The following is a 23,501-nucleotide window of genomic DNA, read 5'->3' as shown; positions in this document are numbered from 1 at the left end:
CGGTCCCAGCTCCTGCCCACCTAGCCGTTAGAAAGCACATCAAAGTGCAAGTAAATAATAATAATAATAATAATAATAATAATAATAATAATAATAATTTATTTATTATTTATATCCCCCCCATCTGGCCAGGTTCCCCCAGCCACTCTGGGCGGCTTCCAACAAAATATTAAAATACAGAAATCCATCAAACATTAAAAGCTTCCCTAAACAGGGCTGCCTGATAAATAGGGACTGCTCCGGCGGGAAGGTAAACGGCGTTTCCGTGCGCTGCTCTGGTTTGCCAGAAGCAGCTTTGTCATGCTGGCCACATGACCCGGAAGCTGTCTGTGGACAAATGCTGGCTCCCTCGGCCTATAGAGCGAGATGAGCGCCGCAACCCCAGAGTCGGACACGACTGGACCTGATGGTCAGGGGCCCCTTTACCTTTTATCATCTACATTTAAAATATGCAAGCAATAACAGAGATGATGATAACTTGCTTGAGAAGCAGCTTATGTCCCCCCACCCTCACTCTTAACAGACAGCAGTCATTTATCATCTGGCCAGGAGGTAAAATTGAAGATGGTCTCAGAATAGGATCTTCTACAACTACAGCTGTGAAACAGCTGAATAATGGTTAATCAGGAAGTTCAACACCATCAGTCATGGCCAATGGAGACAAAGGATTTTGTTAACACACTACTTAGATTAATCCACTTACCAATGCCAGGATATCTGTGCTATCTATGACTATTTTTGCATATAAATTCCTGCCCCACCACAGATGTTAATTTAATCATCTCAACAATGATCACTGCAAAAGGCTAAAGGTTTAACATAGAATCAAGTTCTAATCACCACTGACTGTGATTTTTGCATCTCATTGCCATTCAGCTCCCAGCTTACAATTTTCTCCTTTATATGCCTGTCTATCAGGATTTTACTTTATGCTTCTGACAAAATGGGCTTGCGGCCAGGAAAGCTTATGCCCAATAGGCTATATTTGGCAGACTATAAGGTGCCCAAAGATTCTCTTACTGTTTTTGCTACAACAAGACCCTTAACACAACCACTCCTCTGGAAATGCAGCCTTATCCATCATGACTTTGGAAGTTGCTCTCATACGCCAATTTAAGCAGACACTTCTGAACACACTCCCATTCTGAGCAAACGATTATTCTGTGGTTTGATGGTGTCCTCATTGGTGTTGTAACAGTAGGTATGAATTAATTATAGCAGTGCCAAACTTTATTATTGGCCCTGCTCCTCTGCCTTTAACTGGCAACCTAAAAGCAACACGGCGGGTTGCCAGATTTTTCTGTTTGCAACACAGCAGATCTTTGGTGCCTCTGCCTTTAACAGCAGCCTAATCTCCATAAAGCAATCTCTAATTGTTTATCTGGAGGGCCACCGGCTCCCCACCCTTAATTTATGTGATTTGTTGCTGTTTTTTTAAAAAAGAACTTTTACTTTAATATCAGAATATTTTAATGTTTCTAATGACTGAATTTTTCAAATATCAACTTTTTTGTTAACAGCTTTGAACCTCCAAATGAAAGGGGAAAGCAGCGCCTCCAAATTTTACAGGGACTGTCTCAGATTTATAGAAGCCGTCCTGGTTTCTGATTTGATTCTGGAATGACCCGCTTTTCCTTAGGACATCCCTATTTTCACCAGATAAATGTTGAATGTTGACAGTTTTTAAATGGTTAGTGTTTATGATGTTTTTATAAATGTTGGAAGCTGTACAGAGTGGCTTGGGCAACCCATGGGTAGGGTATAAATAGTATAATAATAATAATAATAATAATAATAATAATAATAATAATAATAATAATAATAATAAATAACAATTGAATAGGACACCCCTAATTTCATCGGAGAAATGTTGGAGGGTATGGGAAAGCAATATTGATGTTAGCAAACAAACCAAAGAATTATAGGTCACACTATAATTCACATGCAGAGACATCATAGGAGCCTACACAACACAACACAACACAACACAAAACAAAACAAAACACTGTTGCTGCATGTAGGTTTTATTTTATTTGTTTTTTATCTTATATTTTGGAAATGTACATCCAGTTTTTTTCCCTTTCATTTTCTGGGGGGCCCCAAACTATAACTTGTTTAGCTTATACGTAAATCGGGCCCTGGCTTTAACCACTGAGCGCGGCTGCCTCTACCAGGGAGGGAAGGAGCTGAGCAAAGAGCAAGCGCCCGGCCCCGCCCACAACCTTTAGGCCGGTAACTATGGCGACCCACTTCCGCTCTGGCGGTCGCTCTGGCCGCGCCGCCTCGCTGGCTCCGCGGGGTCTTCCAGCCACGCCCCCTCCCTCCTCCCGCTTCCCTGCGCTCCACCGCGGCGGGGACGGAGCAGCCCCTTCGCCGCTGCAGCTGGGTGAGTCCGGGCCCTGATCGCTGGCAACGGGGGGGGGAGGGCAGCAACGTGCTCGCTCCTCTCGAGACAAAGGCACCTGCTGCCCCTCCGTGCTTGGCAGAGGGAGGGGGGGTTTATTATTATGGGATGGCGGTGGGGTGGGTGCATGTGTGGGGCAGGGGGGGAGTATTGCACGGGGCCACTTTGGGTTGCGATCGGGGGAAGAGGCTTTGGCCTGGGGATTTTCTCTCCCCCCCCCCCTTTGCAAACTTACTGTCAAGTTATTGCAAGTTCGGGTTTCTTGCTGGAGGCTGCAAGAAGCGCGGGCTCGGGGAGCTTTTGTTTCCCTGCCCATCTGGGGTAGGAAGGGAGCATGTGGCAGCGATCCCCGGGGAGGCCCTGGAGGAAGGAGTTGCAATGTTGGGAGCGCACAATGGGGCTTTGTTCGGGGAAGTGGGGCGGGGGCCCATATGGTTAGGGGTCGGGGCTGAAGTGGGTGCGCGACCTGCGCGCGGAAAGCCGTCCGCGGGACGCTCCTATGAGTCGCAATCGGCAGAGGCTGCGGAGGAGAGGCTCTCTGGCTTCTGCGCTGGGCTCAGCAAAATGGCCTGCTGCTGAAACCTTTAACGCTCAAAAAGGAAGTTTGCATTGCAAGCCCTGAGGCTAACAGCGTCGTGCATCCGAGGAAGGGGGACTCTTTCCTTCTATTCGGATGTTCCTTCAATGCCTGCAAATGCATGCTTTTACTGACACTTAACTCAACGTGGCCACCCTCTTGAAAACATGGAATCGCAAAGTCTGAAGGGGCCCTGAGGGTCATCCAGCCCAACCCCCTGCAATGCAGGAATATTTTGCCCAACGTGGGGTTCAAACCCATGACACTGAGATGAAGAGCCTCATGCTCTGTTGACTGAACTGTCTCAGGTGGTGGGGAGCAGCAGGGACGAATAAGTGTTGTTGCATTGTGGGGGGTAGGGTGTGTTCTTGTAGGCCAGTTGGTGCCTCAACTGGGTGTTGAAGATGCCGGCGGGATTTTTGTGTGGAGTAATTATTGTGGGAGAAAGCTGCCCCTATACTGTATAGCAGGCACCCCCAAACTTCGGCCCTCCAGATGTTTTGGACTACAATTCCCATCATCCCTGTCCACTGGCCCTGTTAGCTAGGGATGATGGGAGTTGTAGCCCCAAAGCATCTGGAGGGCCGCAATTTGGGGGTGCCTGCTGTATAGCATTGCCCAGCAGGCTGGGCTCCTGAAGAACAGGGCCTCCACATGTTGCTAGGCTCCCAAATTCCATAGCCAGCCAGCCAGCATAGCCGTTGGTCATGGATGATGGGACTTCTGGAGCCTAACATCTAGAGCAGGCATCCCCAAACTGCGGCCCTCCAGATGTTTTGGCCTACAACTCCCATGATCCCTAGCTAACAGGACCAGTGGTTGGGGAAGATGGGAATTGTAGTCCAAAACATCTGGAGGGCCGAAGTTTGGGGATGCCTGATCTAGAGGGCCTCAAGTTCCGCCATCTCTGTACCAGTGGCACTGGCGCATTCACAGAAACCAAGAAACGATCCGTTTTAAGTTGACGGGGAGTTACGGGAAGCAAGGTGCAAATGAGTCAGAAAGTACATTGGATGACACACTTGTACCCTGTGTAAATGATCACCCTGGGTTCTGTACTAACATGAGCTGGAATCCCCATTTTGCCCACATGCCTTGAGAGGGTGGGGAAAACACCCACTCTTCCTGGTTTGTGTTTATGAGACAGGAGTCCCTTTTAGTCAACCTGTGGGTGGGTGGGCGCGCTTGTGTGTATACTCCGTGAGTGAGGTTGGGGCAAGAGTGGGAACATGGCAGCAGGCTCTGGCCTACACATGTTCACTAAACTGTCTGCTGAGTACACACCCACTCAGTTGTGCGTGATTGGGGACGCTGCTTTTGCAGGGGCCCTGATGGTGTGATTATGTGGGGCCAAGTCTATACAGTATGTGCACTTAGTACAGGGGTCAGCAACCTTTTTCAGCCATGGGCCGGTCCACCCTCCCTCAGACCATGTGGGGGGGCCGGACTATATTTTGATTTTTTTTTAAAAATGGAACGAATTCCTATGCCCCACAAATAACCCAGAGATGCATTTTAAATAACAGGACACATTCTACTCATGCAAAAACATGCTGATTCCCAGACTGTCTGTGGGCGGGATTTAGAAGGCAATTGGGCCAGATTCGGGCCCCGGGCCTTAGGTTGCCTACCCCTGGCTTAGAGTCTCTGCAGTTGGAGTCCTGCTCACCCCCACCCCCCCAATGCACATGGAGCAATTGCCCTTGCACTGTCTGAGGAAGGTGCTAGCAACTAATGGTGTTCAGTGGAACAAACGTATCTGCTAGCCCAAAATGGAGTGGCTGGGGTGTGCATGTGTCGAGGGATCAGTTGGCAGGGCGGGGGGCTACTTCGAAAGACTTGATTGAAAGCCTTTGAAGGCTGGATTTGTTTGTCACTCTTAATGGTGTACAAAGGAGGAGATATTGGAAGGTACAATTAGCTGTGCGCCTGCCGAAACTCCCTCTCCTGCTTAAGAATTTTAAGCATAGCTTCTCTGCTTGTCTCCCTTTATCTGTTTACTGTAATCTGCACATGCCCAGGAGTACTCATGTCTTGATAATAGAAACTGGGCTTTGGGAAGCTCTGGTCCAAGGCCAGTGTTAAGGCAGACCTTAAAGGAAGGTGCTCTAAACTCGTCTAACAAGGGAGGCAACTTTCCCCCTATGCTTTCCTCCTGTCTCAGGGATGGGAAAGCAAAGGTTGTGATAACTGGAGAGGAGGGGGAATCCTGGAATCTGAAGTGGGGGGGAATAAAGAGAGAGGCTGAGGTAAAATCCACACCATGCATTTTAGATACATGGATCTTGGGAACTGTAGTTTTGTGAAGGGTGCTGGGAATTGCAGCTCCGTGAAAGGTAAACCATAGCTCCAATAATTCTTTGAAGTAATCCGTGTCTCTTAAAATGCTACAAACGCGCTTTAAACTTGTGGTGCGGTTGTGATGTCAGATAAGAGGAGGAACAGGCCGGCATTTCACTGAAGAACGAAGGAGAGGGAGATGAGCATTGGGACACTGGAGGGAACCTGCCGTCCTATTGTAAGGGGAAGTCGACTGCCCAGCTAACCGATCTGAACCTTTTTCTTTCCCCTCGATCTCATGAAGCCTCTGCTGCCTCTTGGAACAGACTGCCAGGATGGCCATGGGAGTGCGGGATCAATACGAGCCTGTGGCCGAGATTGGCATCGGGGCTTATGGCACCGTCTTCAAGGCCCGCGACCTGCAGAGCGGCAAGTTTGTGGCCCTCAAGAACGTGCGTGTGCAGAACAGCGAGAACGGGTTGCCACTGTCGACCGTCCGCGAGGTGGCCCTGTTGAAGCGGCTGGAGCACTTTGACCATCCCAACATTGTTCGGTGAGGGGCATGACACGGGTGGGGGGGTTGACTGCAAGGATCCCAGGGTGGGGCTTGGGAGTGTGTGCTTTGTGACATGTGCTGCAATCGATTTCTGGCAGGGGCGGGGAGAGGAAGGGGGCTGGCATTCCAAGGCTACCTGAAACAATGGCCTTTGAATGCTGAGACACACCTATTAATTCCAAAGGTATAGGTTGGGACAGAGAACCTGAGGCCCTTCAGATCTTTTTTTTTAAAAAAACATACTATTCATATTTAAATTTCATCCATAGGAAACATAGCTGAGGCTGTAAAGACCAATGATATGCATGGTTTTTGCTTCTGTAGTAAGTAAATTAGCTGTAGAGTATCCATGATAATGTTATTATTTTTCATTACATTCCAAGTATCTTAACGAGTTTACCATTTAATTATTGTCCTTATCCCAATAAGGCTCTCCGGAGAGTTCAGTGGGTGGCAGGATTTTATTAGGGCTATCTTTTGTCCATTGAGCAAATCTATACCATTGACCATAAAAGTCATCTATCGTGTCTCATTGCTTTTATTTGTAATGTCAGTTTTTCTAGTAGAGCAGTGTGCCAAATTGTATTCGTCCATTCCTGTATTGATCCTCTGGCCCTTTGGGTGGTGTTGGCCTCCCAAATCAGTCCTGGTCAGCAAGACTAGTGGTCAGGGGCATCTGAAGGGCTGCAAGCATGGTAGAGGGGGAGGCTGAGGCTAGAATGGGAGGGAGATGTGCTCTGTACATACTCAAATATAATCTTATTACAGTGTGATGTTCCAGAATTGAAAGGACTGTATTGAATATGAGGTTAGGATCAGGGGCCCGGCTCAAATTAAGACCTTGGTCTTGACTCCTGTAGGCCAGGAGGAACTTGTGTTCTTGCTTGGCCTACGTCCCACCATTTTTTATGTTCCAGAACCCTCTTTGAGAATTGCACTAGCATGAACACCAGCTTCTGTTCATTGGGATAGGGTGAAAGATGGTCCTGGACTAGACCTATAGTGTTTGGGCCTGGATTGTTGAAATGGCTGGCTTGTAACCTGACCTATAGGAGAGGCTTCTACAAAGGAGGCATGGAGACCCTCCGGAAAGAGCCCATTTCAGAGTGGATGGCTCTCCTTTGGATGGAGCAGACGTGTCTTTGTTCTTGGGCCAGTTGGAATTTTGCCCGGTTCGCCTTAAGGCTGGGATTTCTTAAGAACTAAGAAGGAAGTGGGCTACTTGCAGACACACAAAGTATGTTTGTCTGCCTTCGGTTTCTGCCTCTGGTTCAAATCTGTCTGATGCACCCTTTCCCCACAAAGTTATGCAAACTTTAGGCCAAGCTCCTTTTCCCTTAGTGAAGAGCAGAGCAAGGTAGCCAACGGATGTCGCTGGACTCCGATTCCCATCATCTCTTACCATTAACCATGCTGACTGGGGCTGATGGGAATTGGAGTCCAGCAATACCCAAAGAGCTACATGTTCTCCATGGCTGGCTATGCCAGCTAGAGATGCAATTCAGCTTCCCTATGGGGGGCACCACCTTGACTGTCCCCGGAGTGTTGCTATTGAAAACTGGCACCCCAGGAAGGTGCTAGCTGACGGGCAAGATCCCCCTCATTGCTCCTACCTTTTAGGAAGTGTTAGAGACTCAGGCCTATAAGCTAGGTGCCAAATGGCTCCATAAACAAAGGTTATAGTCACCAAAACAAAATGTCTGGTTGCCATTTTGGAGCAGGATGGCTCTAAAGTCTTTTCAAATGGTGCACTATCAATTAAACACCTGGCTGGTTCAGATGACAACCTTGAGCTAGGTTAAGAGCTTTGAGAACTTAAAGATGAAAAGTTCCTTGATCCAGGGACAGTCCACACATATACTGGCCTGTTCCGACCTCTTTTTCTTAATGGCGACATGGACCATTCATAACGTTATTTTTTCACAACTGTGAGCAGGGGCAGTGGGGTGGGGTAAGTGAAGAGGAGCTGCAACAGTTAACTATCACATTGTTCACTGCTCCTGCTCAGGCTGTGCAGAAAAAGCATTTTGGTTCCTCGAATTCATTATGATGGTGCAGATAAAATATAACTGATAGAATTCTACAGGGTGGGGCATTAGTGTGTGAAAACAGCCTAGATCCAGTGATTCCCCAGGCATGCACCTCCAGTTGCCATCCTGGTGCCCAGGCATCTTCACTTGGTTGCAAGTGGTTGAAAGCCAGGTGCAAAATGTACCTGGCACCTGGCTAATTTTGAACACTGCTTTCAGGGGTGGTAGCAGTTTCCATTGTTGGTCCATTGGTTTGGTGTTTTTGTTTTGTTTTTGCATAGAGGCAATAGTGGGGTTTGTTGGGGGGAAGGGAAGGGTGGTGGTCAACTTTGGAAGGCGGAACTGCCTCTTTAATTAGGGCTGCAGCCCTAAATACACTGAATGGGAAGCAATTCCAGGCCCCTCTGGTCCTTGACACTGTCAAGCCACACCTCTCTCTCATTGGCCCTGCTTTGCATTCTCCTTGAGAGTTTTTGCCTGGCTGGAATGTGTCCTTGATCTCTGATCTTGGTTCTTTCTTTCCCTGGAGAGAGGGGTTGTGTTTGTGTGTGGAAACTAGCCTACTGTACAAAGCTCCGTTCACATTTACTGCTCTGCCCTCTTGCCTTTAGCTACATCACCACCGGCATCCCAAAGAGGGCTAAAAATGGTTCCTTATCCCTGAACCAGGGCTTGAATGTACATTTTGGAAAAGGCAGCTGATGTCTGTGCAAGCTGCCTATGGCCTTGACACAGTCCACTCTGTTGGCGTTTTCCTTTGGGCCCAGACTGGGGTTTTCAGGTGGTGAAACCTGTTTGAGGCTCACCCATTGGTAGGTGATTCAGACAGAGCAAAGGCAATGGACTCAGCAAATGACCCCTCCTCTCATCCCTGGCCTGGAAACCTAGAGAGGAAGGGAGCAGGGCCATGTGATACACACCCTGTATATAAGAGGGGATGTGATATACGCCCTGTTCCTTGGATCCTGAACCTTTAGAAAAGCAACTCACTTCCCACAATGCTTTGCTTCAGATTTCACTTATGGTCAGTGCCTTTTTTCTTTAAAAAAATGTTTAGGGGTACTCTCATTTTCCTACTCATATTGAAATACTGCCCCTCAGTGAGGCCAAACTTGGATTCACAAAATGTTTAGGGGTATGCATACCCCTGCGTCCCCCCAAGGAAAAAAAGCACTGCTTATGGTTATGCAGGCCTGCCCACACCGGCTATATGGTATATATTCATCTGCTTACACCAGTGATGGCGAACCTATGACACGCGTGTCAGACGTGACACGCAGAGCCCTCACTGCTGGCACGCGCCCCATCGGCCCATTCACGCTGTTGTCCCCCCCCCCATTTGTTTTCCCGCTCCTCCTCACACTACAGCTTGTCTCCGATCCTTTTGTTGTTGTTGTTGCTGGTAGCCAGAGATTGGTTTTTTAACCCTTTCTGTGCTTTGGCAGACGATGATTGGGTATAACAGCGTTCGTTTTTTAACCCATTCTGTGCTGGGTTTTTTGGCGCTTTGGCAGACTATGTCAGTGCTGCGTGTTAGTTCAAGCGAAGGTATTATTCGTCATTTAGTTCTGTTCTCTTCCCCCCAAAAAAGCGCAGCAGCTTTGAGGCACCCCCCCCAAAAAAGCAAAGCAAATATGCACCCCCAAGAAACCTCCAAAACTTTGGTCAGCAGCTCCCCCAAAAAGCTCAACAACTCTGGGCACTTTGCGATAAATAAGGGGTTTTTGGTTAGGTTTGGTTAAATAGTTTTTGGTTTATTAAATACAGTTATATATTACAATTATACATTTTTGTTATTTAAACTATAAATATCATGAAATTATGTTTTTTTCCCTCAAAGTGACACACCACCCAAGTTATGATTGGTTTTTTGGCAAATTTTGACACACCAAGCTCAAAAGGTTGCCCATCACTGGCTTACACTCTTCCTGCTGGCTGCAGGTTGGGTTGATCACTCCTTCCTTTGGGGAGACTCGGAAAGGCCAAACCCAGAATCTGGGTCCTCCAGCTCCAGGGCCTGCAGACAAAGGGCATTGAATCAGACTAGTGCCCCCACCCCACCCCCGGGCTCTCTGAGTTGTTTCCTGACTAAGGGAGAGTAGAGGTCTTGGTTCGGCAGGCGGTTTACAACCCCGGTAGTGTTTGCCTTAAGGGACAATTCTCAGCCGAAACTGCAGGTGAATTGTGGGGGAAATAGCAAGGCTGGAATGGGAGGAGTGTAGAGCGGGGGGGGATATGGGAGGAGAGAAAGTGTGAGGGCCGTAGGATGTCGCACCTGTGAGAGGTGGGTCTTGAGGCTGGAACGGAAGGGTTCTGGCAGATGAGCAGGCAATGAAAATACCCTGTGCTTACAGCAACATGGGTCTGGAAGGTGCAGTTTGTTATGATCTGGGCCAGAATTAACAGTGGGCGGGGTGGCATAAGTTAGAGCAAGTGATGTTCTCGCAGTTTCAGTGCTGTGGCCACAGGCTGTTGGCAGTCTGCATCATTTCCAGCCTCATTATTATTAATAATTATTATTTATTGAGTTTATATACCTCCCTATACCTGGAGGTCTCAGGGTGGTTCATAGAAAAAAAAATCACACCATATATAATCAGAATAAAGACAACACCACAATAACACCCCCCTCAGAAAAGAGCCCCATTTAAAAGGGTATAGGATGTCAAACAGACCAACCAAAGGCCTGGTTAAAGAGGAACGTTTTTGCCTGGCGCCTAAAGGTGTATAATGAAGGTGCCAGGCGAACTTCCCTGGGGAGAGCATTCCGCAGAATTCATTATATCAAGACACGGGTGGGGAACCTCCGCCCACCTGGCCTCTACCTGGCCCCCCAGGCCACACCCCCTACCCAGGCCACACCCCACCCCTCACTGACCTTTGCTTTTCACTCCCCTTGAGTGTTTTGCCCCAGAGGGAATGTGCCTTCGGACTCTGAGAGTGCCTCTGGGTTTATCTACAAAGGTCGGATTTATGTTTCTTTCTCCGCCTACATTTTCCCATCAGCCTTGAGCTATGAAAGGTTCCCGAATTCTGCGTTTGGAGAAGAGCCTGGATTGCACCAGCCCTATTTGAGGCTCTTATTTGGAGCTGACTTTTTAAAAAAATTAACTTCCCAATGTCACAAGCCCCATCCTCCTCCTCCCCCCCCCCCCGGTCTGGAGCACTTTATAAGCATCTTCCTCACCCTGTAGGCTAATGGATGTTTGCACGACAACACGGACGGAGCGTGAGACTAAAGTGACGCTGGTCTTTGAGCACGTGGATCAGGACCTGAAAGTGTATTTGGAAAAAACTCCACCTCCCGGGTTACCCGTGGAGGTAATAAAGGTAAACATCCCTACGAGCATCCTGGATTGATGTTGGGATGGTACGGTACTTGGGAGGGGGCATCTGAATATGGGGTCCCTAAGGCATTTAAAGTATGGGTGTTGATGCAACATGCTCTTCTTTCCCCTCTCCCCCTCCCAGGACATGATGCACCAGTTCCTGAGCGGCTTGGAATTCCTGCATTCAAACTGCATTGTCCATCGCGACCTCAAGCCGGAGAATATCCTGGTGACCAGCTCTGGTCAAGTCAAGCTGGCTGATTTTGGCCTGGCTCGCATCTACAGCTGCCAGATGGCTCTTACGCCACTGGTGAGTCTACTTTGGCTGGGTCCTGCTGGCATGGCCAGTGGGAAGCGATGGTGATGGGAGTTGTAGTCCCAACAGTATCAGGAGGGTACCAGGTTGTCTACCCATGTTACATGGAAGACCATTTTCAGGCCTGGGTGTTTCCCCCCCCCTCTCTTCCTGAACCTTCCCAAGAAGAGGAGGACATTATACATTTAGAACAGTGGTTTGCAGAAGGTCATAGTTCAGAGGCTGCAGAGGGGAGAAGCTGGGAAGTATTGGGAGAGGAACAGCAGGAAGAAGAAGCACCAGGGGAGAGACAGCTGACAGACTCAGTGTCTATAGAAAGCATTCCTGACCTCCCCTCTCCCAGGACCAGGCATGCATTGAGAGTAGTAGAACAGAAAGCTCAGAGGCAGAAAGCACTGATCAGCCAGCAAAGGGATGATGTAGAATAGGAGAGACGGGAGGGGGTGGGACTTTACTTGGAGCAATGCCATTTTCTAAGAGAGACCACATTCTTTCGTCTCTCTCTGTGAATATTGAGTAAAATACCATGGTACCATATTGAGTAAAATACCATGGTAAGAACTTCTTGTCTTCCCATTTCTGGCTGCCAGCCGTGAGGGAGAGGGGGATCTGATTCCCTGAAGCCTGACACTGGGACACAGAGCTGCAGATTGTAAGGCTATGCTGAATCCCAGCCGAGGCTGGCTGACCAGGAGCCCCCTTGAGAATGGGAAGTGGAATGGGCTGGGTGTATCCCAGTAGCAGCCAGAAAGGCCATGCCATGTAGCTGAAAGGAATGGGGCTTGGCCCCATGCCCAGCGTATCTCTTGAGAACTACGCCTTCCTTAAGTCCAAAATGCACAGGCTGTTCGAGGGATTTTTGTGGTGATGCATTGAGCGGAAGCGGTGGGGGGGGGTGAGGGCGCTTTATAAACAAGCCGCTTCCTTCACCTGTGAACACTTGCTAAATCTCTGCCGCAGGTTGTCACCCTCTGGTACCGGGCTCCAGAAGTGCTGCTCCAGTCGGCCTACGCCACCCCCGTGGACCTGTGGAGCGTCGGCTGCATCTTTGCGGAAATGTTTCGGAGGAAGTGAGTGGCGCGGGGAGATCGTTCATGCGAGGGGCTGTGGCGGCAGGGTTGCCACATCTCACCAAAGGAAGGGAATGGGGTGGTGTTTTGGCTAAGCAGACGCAGCCTTTGTCGTTAGAGGGGTTCCAACGCGGCTGCCAGGGGCACCGCTGTAGGGTGAGAAGTTGGTTTGCCGCAGCTCTAAGTGCTGTGTGCCAAAGGCCCGATCTGCACCGTATGTTCAAAGCAGCAGCATCCCGCTTCAAACAGCTCTGGCTGTAGTTTCTTGGGGTACTCCCAGAGCTGTTTCGGTGAGCCCTGTTACAGTTACAGGTCTCTGAGTGGTTGAACAATCAAACACACTTCCCATAATTTTTTGAGGGACGCTGTGACTACTCAGAAGTGGCACAGTGCTCCTTTAAATGCCAATGTGTCTTCAGTAACTGGCACAGGGCACATTCTGTGCCAAGGACACCCTTCTTTTGGGAAATGCCACAGTTCAGAGCACATGCTTTGCATGGAGAAGGTTGCAGCAGCTTGCAGTCCCTGGCACCTCCAGACAGTGGTGGAAAAGACCCTCTTCTGAATCCTGGGGAGCCACTGTCAGAGCAGACTTTTGTAGTCTTGTGCATCGTATTTTGTTAAAAGCTTTGCACAAATTGGCAACGGACTGGCTGTTTGCAGAGGCAAGGGAGGACTGGGCGAGAAAGGAGGTTTGCACACATGTATGTTTTGTGTCAGCCTTTTTGAAAAATCCTATTCACACACATCCTATTACATTTATTTTCCACTTCCTCCAAGAAGCCCAAGGTGGAATACATAGTTCCCCCTTACCTCATTTTATCCTCACAGCGACTCTGCGCCAGAGGCTAAGTCGTGCGGCGAGTTTTGTGGGCTCACAGGTTATGTCAAATGTACCCCACTCCAACTTAATGGGAGCAGCGAGGGAGGCCCAATGGGGTGGGGTGGTGTAGACACAAGTAGGGTTAGGGAAAACGTGGGTCCCAAGAATATGTTAGAATCCTAGAATCCTAGAATCATAGAGTTGGAAGAGACCACAACCCCCTGCCAAACAGGAAACACCATCAAAGCATTCTTGACATGTGGCTGTCAAGCCTCTGCTTAAAGACCTCCAAAGAAGGAGACTCCACCACACTCCTTGGCAGCAAATTCCACTGTCGAACAGCTCTTACTGTCAAGGAAGTTCTTCCTAATGTTTAGGTGGAATCTTCTTTCTTGTAGTTTGAATCCATTGCTCCGTGTCCGCTTCTCTGGAGCAGCAGAAAACTACCTTTCACCCTCCTCTATATGACATCCTTTTATATATTTGAACATGGCAATCATATCACCCCTTAACCTTCTCTTCTGCAGGCTAAACATACCCAGCTCCCTAAGCCGTTCCTCACTCTTACGTTACGTCTCCTCGCTCTTCTGAAGACCTGCATGCTGCCCCTCCTTGCTTTCCGTGCTTTTCGACAATATAAACTCTGCCAAGGATTTGCAAACTGCACTTGGGGGTGTGTGTGATCTTGTGAATTATTGGGGCACGTTTCACTCTCTGGATCCCCAGGCCATCGGCACAGCTGGGAGACAATAGATTAGGGCTGGGCCTGCCCAAACCTCCTGTCTTGCTTATCTTTCGGGCTGAGGACTGCTAGGCAGGGAGTGGCAACAGATGCCATTGGGGGCAGCAGCTTGCAAATGGTTTGGGGGCTGTCTTTTTCTTCTCTTCCTGCTACAATTACGCAGGCACTTCTGCTATGTTTTCAGGCTTTTGGGAAAATGACTGCTTGGTAAGGAATTTGTAGTAGTAGTAGTAGTAGTAGTAGTAATAATAATAATATATTGTTACCGTATTTTTCCGTGTACTGTATAAGACTAGGTCCCCCCCCCCTAAAAAATAATGTCGAAAATTAGGGGGCATCTTATACACGGATACATCTGCTCCCATTTTCTTAAATCTTAGTCCCCAAAAATAGGGGGCGTCTTATACATAGAGGTGTCTTATAGATGGGGAAAAATACGGTATTTATATGCCTCTCATCTGACAGGGTTGCCTCAGCCACTCTGGGCGGCTTCCAACAAATTAAAACATCAAACACAGTAAAACATCAAATATTGAAAAGTTCCCTATAAAGAGCTGCCTTCAGATGCCTCCTAAAAGTCAGATAGTTGTTTATTTCCTTGACATCTGATGGGAGGGACTCAGGATCTGGCAAACTAACAAGACAGGAAAACACAATAGTTAAAAATAAATTAAGCAAAGCTTCTAAAAAAATTAAGAGCACCCAGAAACATTTTTAAAATGGTCACATTATCCTCACAGCTAATAATGTTAAGGTTGCCAGGAAAATTTCTAGGTGCCTTAATATTAGGGGGTGGGGAACTCAACAATGTACAATACATAGTAAAATATAATATCATGATTAAAAAAATAATCACATCATAAAAACATAAAATAGAACAGCGTTCCCCTCCCACTGCTTCTTGGTAAATTTATATGATTCAGTATTTGGCTCAACGTTGGCTTGCAACTGTGTGCTCATTCGCAGAGGCCTCGTGTGTTTCTGAGATTACTGCCTTTGTTCAAGACGCCGCTGCGGTGAGGTGGCAGCTAGATTGGTCTGTCAACTCAATCTGCGTATTATTTGGCATATGAGAAGGCTCATCAATCTCTCTGCAAACCCTCCTTGTCATGCGCTGTCAGAGTAGTCAGACTCCTTCTTGACCACTTCCTCCACCCCCCTAAGAAAAAAGGCTGCTCAAAGAGACTCTTGTCAAGTGCTGTTGTGTCTAATCCACTGGTTTTCAACTGGAGAGTTGGAGGCCACTGCTGCCTGGCGTAAGATGGGTAACAGCAACCATACCACCATACAAATAAATAATGTTAATATATTAAGAAGGGGGTCCCCAGATGGTTATTTAGATCAGAGGTCGTCAACCTAACGCCCATGGGCCGGAAGCAGCCCCATGAGAGTTGCTTAACCAGCCCATGACCCGCCCCCGAACCGAGCCACCCGCTCGGCGAGTCCCTGCACACCGCGCTAAACCGGCGCAGCGCAGCATGGGAACTCTTTTCCACAGCTCCCAGTATTGCTTCTGCGCATGCCCATAGGTGAGAAAATGTGTCTGTGCATGTCTGCGGCACTGGAAATCGCTTCTCTACATGCCCAGATGCCAAAAATCACTTCTGTGCAGAAGTGGTTTTCAGCTTCTGGGCATGTGCAGAAGTGATTTCTGGCGCTGCGGACATGCGCAGATGCAATTTCCGGCGCATGAAGGATCTCTGCCCGGTAAGCCTTGCCAACCCCTGATTTAGATTAAGGTAGGTTTCAGGTTTGAAATGGCTGAAGACTGCTGTTTAAAAGCACTTCTATCTGAGGCATGGCACCACCAGGTGTATGCTTCTGTTCAGATGTTCAGGTGCAGAAGGGGGCACGGCGCAACAGGAAGTGGCTGCCAAAAAGATGGCTGCCTCCTCCCAGAGCATTTTTCCATGAGCGCTTCCTGTGCTTCTGGCTCTCCACCTCGACACAGGAGTGCAGAAACTTGGCATGTAGACTTGGCTTCACAAAGTCCTGTTGAAGGGATGTTCTTCCTTGTGCAAACCTCTGGTTTGTGAGCCACTGTGGTGGTTAAACTCGGACCTGGCAGACCAGGGTTCAAATCCCCACCCAGCCGTGAAACTGCGAGACTTTGAGCCTGTCACTGCATGTCTTTCAGCCTGACCTACCTCGCAGGGTGATGGCTAGGGTGAAATGAGGGAGAAAGGGTTGGTCGTAAGTGTAGCAATGGCGTTGCTTCAATAAACCTTTTAGAATAAAAGGTTCTTGATTTTGAAAGTTGTCATGCTCTCCTTGAAGACTTCCTTGGTTGTGTGTATGAGAGAGTGGTTCGTGAAGTTGCTGTGCGTATGATGAAATCCTCTGTAATTGCTTGGTGACATTACATGGACAGCTGGGGAAGGGTTAGCCTTTCCAGTTGACCAGTGGGATGAGTAACTGGACCATCTTGAGGTGCTACAACCTTAACAACAGATCTGTTCTTCACCTCACCCCTGTCTCTCATTGTTTGCTAGTCACCATTGTCTGGGGCAGGGCTTGGGAATTTTGCCCGGTGCCATTTTGAATGTTACATTTCCTGGTTCTGTGGATCAAGTCGCAACTGCCTTGTGACGGACTGCCTGTAATACAGTCCCAGTATTGCAGTGACACAATATATCACATGTCCTACATGTGGCCTCCAAAAAACAGATGACAGAGGCTTCTGGTAATGCATGTTTAGGGCTCGCGATGACAAGCAATCTCAATTCCCTTTTGTCCTCTCTGCAGGCCCCTCTTCTGTGGCAACTCTGAAGCTGACCAGCTAGGCAAGATCTTTGAGTGAGTCTCGCCTTTTTTTGTTTGCTCCAAAGGGCTGGCGAAAGCCACCGGGGGAAAGGGTGCTTTGTTAGGTCATCTGCCTTACTCAGCATAATCGTGCATGACTCTGCTCGTTTTTATGAGTGTGCTATGCCAAGGCATGTGGATGCATAAGAGAAGTTCCTCATTATTATTACCGGCATTACTTAGTAAATTCTGGCCTGGGGTCCTGAGGGATTTCTCCCCACCCCGTTCAAATTGCCCCGTCTTAGTGACTAGTGTGTGTTCTCTACTGCAGAGCACAGACCTGTCTGGTGATGTCGGCTGGAGTTATCCGCTCTGACAGCCCCCGTTAATTGAAGGTTGCAGTGGGTTTGACGATTGGTGGTTAGCAGGAAAAGATCCTGACTTGCAGCAAGGAGTTGAAATAGGTGGTCTCTGGATCATTCACAATGAAATTTGTGTGTGTGCAAGTCAGAAAACTTTCAAGTTTTCCAAATATGCTACTAGCATAATGAATGCAAATGTTGGATTATTTAGTCTGTCAGATCTCTTAAACTCATTCCAACATTGTGAGAAGCTATAGTAGTTCAAGATGCATGTCTCACTCTTGAAGTGGGACAAACAGTAGAAAGGAAGGGAAATAGGAGTGGCAAGAATGATCTATGAACTCCCCCACTTCCTATTAGACAATCCTGTACAGTGGTGCCTCACAAGACGAAATTAATTCGTTCCGCGAGTCGTTTTGTATTGCGAAAATTTCGTCTTGCGGTTTTCCAATGTAAGCAAAGCAAAGCCAAGCAAAAAAAAATGCAAAAAAATCGTCTCGCGAAGCACGGCCATAGAAAACTTCATCTTGCGAGTCAACAAAAAGATCGCAAAACGCTTTCGTCTTGTGAGCTTTTCATTGTGCGAGGCATTCGTCTTGCGAGGTACCACTGTATGTGTCTACTCAGAAGTAAGCTTAATTGGGTTCACTGATGCTTACCCCTGGGTAAGTGAGCTCAGCCTCACAAAAATAAAAGGCATTGTTTCCTTAAGATTTCCTTGAAAAGCATGAGAATTTGAAATTTAAAGAAACCGAAAAGTTATGAAAGTTCTAGGTTGACTTAAACTGTAAAACGTTGGAAGAGGGGATTGAAAACTAAAATCGAAGTGGATAATGTTAGGGGATCTACTTCTGGCACATTCACAAGAGCAGTGTGATATGGAAATAGGTGAGGCAAGGGGATTGGGAAACTGCAGTCCAAAGACCCATCTAGGCCAGAACTCTATTCTCACCGTGGCCAACCCCACAGCCAGGAGCTGAGCACAGCAGCACTCCCACATTGGCCAACGCTGTTGTGGTGGGCATGAACTGAACGTCCTTGGTTCATCTCTGGTGACTTGACCAAAGACCAGTTTATTACAGATCCACCTTGGGGGCCAGATCCTTATATCTCCACCCCACCCCCATGCTCCAGGTCTGATAAGTGGACATCTGTCATCATGGGCGATTGACCCATTCTTGCCCACATAGTTTGAAATTAAACTGCTTGGGCAAAGACATAGCCCACAGTGTTGGTGATAAACTCATCACCAGGGCTCGTGAAACCAGGTGAACAGAGCATGTGTGGCTGGGGAAACCCAGCCAGTTGGGTGGGGTATAAATAATAAAACTGTTATTATTTATCAATTATTATTAGCAGCTGCTAATTGGTAGTTCCGGCACACTTGCTTTTCACCCAGCCTTAATGTACTTAGCGCAGCATAAGGCAGGTGAACATGGCCTGACCGAACTTGACGCACGGGCCAAATGGGAATGCCTGGTGAGCATAATTCGGTCTGTGGGCCAGAGGTTCCCCACAGCTGTGCTCAGCATCAGTTAAGGCCAGGCTTCCTCAACCTCGGCCCTCCAGATGTTGAGACTACAACTCCTAGCATCCCTGACCGCTGGTCCTGCTAGCTAGGGATCATGGGAGTTGTAGGCCAAAACATCTGGAGAGCCGAGGTTGAGGAAGCCTGGTTAAGGCTGTGGAGACATTGAAACAGAACAGCAGTGGCAAAATTAGGAGAAACCGGTTTGCATAGCTCAGGAACTGACATGCTGCTGGGGTGGTGACGTTCAACCCTGGTAATCTCCCGAGCCCCACATATCTTGGCAGAGGGCTGCCTTCTGGGAAGCCACCAGGCGACTCTGGCTCATGATCTCTCCTTGACTTGCAGCCTGATCGGACTCCCATCCGAGGAGGACTGGCCCCTGGACGTGTCTCTGCCGCGCTGCGCCTTTGCTGCCCGCTCCCCGCAGCCTGTCGAGAAGTTTGTGCCGGAAATCGAACCCCTGGGAGCTCAGCTGCTGTTGGTACGTTCCACAGAGATGGGCAGGTCACTGTGTGAGGCAGAGGGAATTGACCAAGGGAGTGGGTGGACCTGAGAGCTGGAGTTGGAATGATGGCTAAGAGCATGAGCTGTGCCTCCCTCCCTCCCGCAGATTTAATCCTGAATATGCTGGGCGGCCTTGGCCTCGCCGTGTTTCCGCCTAGTAGTCTTAAAAGGTGGCTTCGAGAGTGGATTAAATGCACTTAATATTTATGCAGTACTCTTCTCCAGCAGTTGGGATCTACTCGGCTTGTGCACTGAGAGGGCAGATCTTAGCGTGGTTTGGGTAGCCTCCGAATGGCACCGCATGAGCGATGTGCATATGCTCACTGCCTTCTGTCCATGCACGGGGTTCGAATCCCCGCAACGGGGTGAGCTCCCATTGCTCTGTCCCAGCTCCTGCCAACCTAGCAGTTCAAAAGCACGCCAGTGCAAGTAGATAAATAGGTACTGCTGCGGTGGGAAGGTAAACGGCGTTTCCATGCGCTCTGGTTTCCATCACTGTATTCCGTTACGCCAGAAGCGGTCTAGTTATGCTGGCCACAACCCGGAAAACTGTCTGCGGACAAACGCCGGCTCCCTCGGCCTGAAAGTGAGATGAGTGCCGCAACCCCATGGTCGCCTTTGACTGGACTTAACTGTCCAGGGGTCCTTTACCCTTTTTTAAAAAAAATTCCATGCACACCATTAACCTAAAAATCCACCCTGGAGAGCAATCTAAAGAAGCAGCATCTTCCAGTGGCAAAACTGGTCCTGATCGCGGATCGCTTTGGCTGGAAAGTGCGAGGGACATTATTAAATTCTCCCTGATTTATCAAACTGGAACCCCTGCACAAGAAAACTAAATATGCCTAGACTAGCCGAGCTCTCAGAATGTTGTCAGGGACTCCCAACTTGTGTCATCTTCCCTGACCATTGGCCTTGCTGGTTAGGGCTGAGAGCAGTTGGAAATCCGGCAGTATCTGGAGGGCACAAGGTTGGAGAGCCAGTGTGGCGTAGTGTATTGGTTAAGAGCGGTAGACTCCTAATCTGGGGAACTGGGTTCGCGTCTCCGCTCCTCCACATGCAGCTGCTGGGTGACCTTGGGCTAGTCACACTTCTCTGAAGTCTCTCAGCCTCACTCACCTCACAGAGTGTTTGTTGTGGGGGAGGAAGGGAAAGGAGATTGTTAGCCGCTTTGAGACTCCTTTGGGTAGTGATAAAGCGGGATATCAAATCCAAACTCTTCTTCTTCTTCTTCTTCTTTTATCATTTCTGTTAAGCAAGCTATTTGAATAAGTTGCCACCTGGCCAAGTTGTTGGCTCTTAGCGACCTGCCTTTGGGGAAAATTTGTCTGTGGAAGTAAATAGGCAACAAATGCCACTGACTCACGTGTTTGGTAACTGGGAGTGACTGCTGGCTTTTCACCCATTCAAGCTGTTGGCGATCACTGGCGTATGAATAATGTACCGTGTGAACTCGCCCTTAGTCATAGGATGATGTGGGGCAATGTTTTCGAAATAGGATTCTAGAGACGCTCGAGAGTCATAAGCTGTATAGCAAGAAGAATCCTTGGAGATGGGAGTACGCCACACTGTGTCCCAATTTGGGGTTTGCACACATTCAGGATACCCTCCTGCAGATTTTGCGCACAGGAGGTCTGGACCCTGCCCTGCCTGCGATGAAAGATGATGTGATAATTCATAATGTTTCCCACTCTCTCTCCCCCTCTAGGAAATGCTGACATTCAACCCGTACAAGCGGATCTCTGCCTTCCAAGCACTGCATCACCAGTACTTTCGAGACCAAAGTGCAGGCGAAGGCTAGCGGCACCCCAGGAGGTCCCTGGCATGGGCTGAAAAGACTGTGCACAAAAAGACTTTGCGTGTGTATGAGGATAATTTGCACCCCACCTGGAGGCTGAAGTCAGACAGTCTCCCAAGCCCCCTGCCTGTGCTGGTGAGGGGCGGGGTGGGGGCTGGAGCTGTTGCCAACATGCGGAACGAAAAGGTGCATGTTGCAGGAAGTGCAACGCTGAAATCCTTCCTGACCTGGAAATAACTAGGATTCCTGTGGTATCTCTGTGCCAACACCACCCTCGCAGACGTACGTGCACACTCACTTTCTGTGTTCCTGGGTTGAGTCCCAGCAGTGTTCTTGAAGGCCAGTTTGTGTTTGAGACAGCCCAGTTTGAGGCTTCTCTCTCTTGCCATCTGAGTTCATAGCCAAAGGCGTCTCCAAGAACTTTTTTTAAAAATGAATAAATTTTTATAACAGTTTACACACAATAATGTTCCTGCCTTTTATCACATTCCTGCGGCTAACAGTTTGACACTAAAGCCTTGCCTTAACTTGTTACACTGAGCACCGTGAAAGCGGGAGCAAAGGATATTTTTGTATAAAGTATTCACAATTCATTTTAAAAAATATTATTTTGAATTGACACGACACCGGTCAGGAGAGACCTACGTAATTGGGGATCTGGGCATGGGAGATCTGCTCAGATGGAGAGATCAGCTACATCTGTCTGATTTGTCATTGATGTGAAGCTTTTCCTTTTAATATAAAAAAGCTTCCAAAAACCAAATTTCAATAAAGAATATGGATAGGCAGGGGCCAGGCAAGTATAGCTTGGTCTTGCCCCTTTCCTGTCACTTGAAAATGTATTGTGTTTTTATTAGTATGATGAATGAACAAGTGTCTGTGTCTGGGTTGCTTGAGTGCTGATCCACTGATAAAAAAGGTAAAGGACTCCTGACAGTTAAGTCCAGTTGCGAACGACTCTGGGGTTGCGGCGCTCATCTTGCTTTACTAGCCGAGGGAGCCGACATTTGTCCGCAGTTTTTCCAGGTCATGTGGCCAGCATGACTAAGCCGCTTCTGGTGAAACCAGAGCAGCGCATGGAAACACTGTTTACCTACTTGCATTTTGATGTGCTTTCGAACTGCTAGGTTGGCAGGAGCTGGGACCGAGCAACGGGAGCTCAGCCCGTCGCAGGGATTCAAACTGCCGACCTTCCGATCGGCAAGCCCAAGAGGCTCAGTGGTTTAGATCACAGCGCCACCCGCATCCCCACTGATAAGCAGGGGTAATTTCTGCCACGTACTGAAATGGGAATCTTTGATGTTGGTTCCAGGAATCTGATTTTTAAGTAGCACATTACAGTTCCCTTTAACCTTTATATAAAAAACCCACAACCCAGTCCATAATAGAGAATGTTGTATTTTGGGCTCAGCGAAAGAGCCCAAAATATGCATTCAGAAGAGTGCCTGGTTCAGTTCCCATCTTGAGAGTTTTGAGTAGCAGATGTGGGAATGAGGTTGGGAGAGCAATACTCCAGTGTTTCAGTGCTACATGATTCGGTATAAAGCAGATTTGAATGGCCATCTTCTTAAAGGGGGGTGGGAAATGATTTCAAAAATCCAATCACTCTGATTTTTTCAGCACTTGTGAGTGCAGTCGCTCCGTCATGGAGTCCCATACAGTAACAGTGCAGGTAACTATTTTATAATGTAATAGGACGTCTTGCATTTGACAAGCCTGTGTTTGTGGGTATACAAGTGTGAGAATTTGCCCAGTGCCCGAGTCTGGCCACTCCTGCCAGGATGTGTGGGCGGTCCCTTTGAGGATTGCCAGAGTACCTTCCTGGAAAATCTCCCTCTGCAGCCCCCTGCCCTGCGAGCCAGTTTTCGCCCGTTGAAAATCTTAATCTTTCCCCCCAAACCCTTTGGAATATCTCTCTAAATTATGAACACTTAACTGGAGAATTGTAGATGCAAATATATTCTTGGTCTTCCTAGTTGCCAAATTTGGAGGGTATTTCTTTTACGTTTCAGCCCTGGGTGCAAGAGGCAATCTTATCTCAAGTAAACTGCCTACTACTCTCAAAAGGAAACCTTGTCAAAAGCAGTTCCCTTTTCTGGTAAGCAGCAGCAGCCACCTCTTGAAAGATAACTTCACAGGGCCTCTCCAGCCTGCAATTGCCTTGCAGGCAAATCTGTCAACTTCCTTCATTAAATCACATTGCTTGGAGGAGATGCAGCAAGCCGTCACACATACAAGTCTTCACTTGACAGCTTAGTTACTGGCAGAACTTTTAATAATAAAGATTACCTCTGTATAGTAGATGCTAGGGACAAACTGCGAAGGAAGGGCCTGTTGTCTTCTCACCTGCCTGATTTGCTGGACTGTGGGGAGACCTGATCTGATCTTGCAAAGCAATTCTAGGTGGTGGACAGCGCTCACTCAAAAGATGGCAACA

General features: G+C 48.3%; 1 protein-coding gene across 2 annotated transcripts; it reads left to right on the top strand.

Moving 5' to 3' along the window:
- Positions 1-2,313: 2,313 nt before the first annotated feature.
- CDK4 (cyclin dependent kinase 4) lies at positions 2,314-22,197 on the top strand. Of its 2 annotated transcripts, none has more exons than XM_035102978.2 (8): positions 2,314-2,386; positions 5,566-5,814; positions 11,042-11,177; positions 11,319-11,486; positions 12,453-12,562; positions 16,873-16,923; positions 19,108-19,243; positions 20,975-22,196. In XM_035102978.2, the coding sequence occupies exons 2-8, from the start codon at positions 5,597-5,599 to the stop codon at positions 21,065-21,067; spliced, it is 912 nt and encodes a 303-aa protein (XP_034958869.1). In that variant the 5' UTR covers positions 2,314-2,386; positions 5,566-5,596; the 3' UTR covers positions 21,068-22,196. The 2 variants fall into 2 exon arrangements, with proteins under 2 accessions (XP_034958869.1, XP_034958876.1); XM_035102985.2 differs by having other exon boundaries at positions 2,340-2,458; positions 20,975-22,197.
- The last annotated feature ends 1,304 nt before the right edge of the window (positions 22,198-23,501 follow it).

The sequence above is a fragment of the Zootoca vivipara genome, chromosome 2 (assembly GCF_963506605.1).
Source record: "Zootoca vivipara chromosome 2, rZooViv1.1, whole genome shotgun sequence".
Lineage (NCBI taxonomy): Eukaryota > Metazoa > Chordata > Lepidosauria > Squamata > Lacertidae > Zootoca > Zootoca vivipara.
This window is presented reverse-complemented; position numbering and strand designations above follow the sequence as displayed.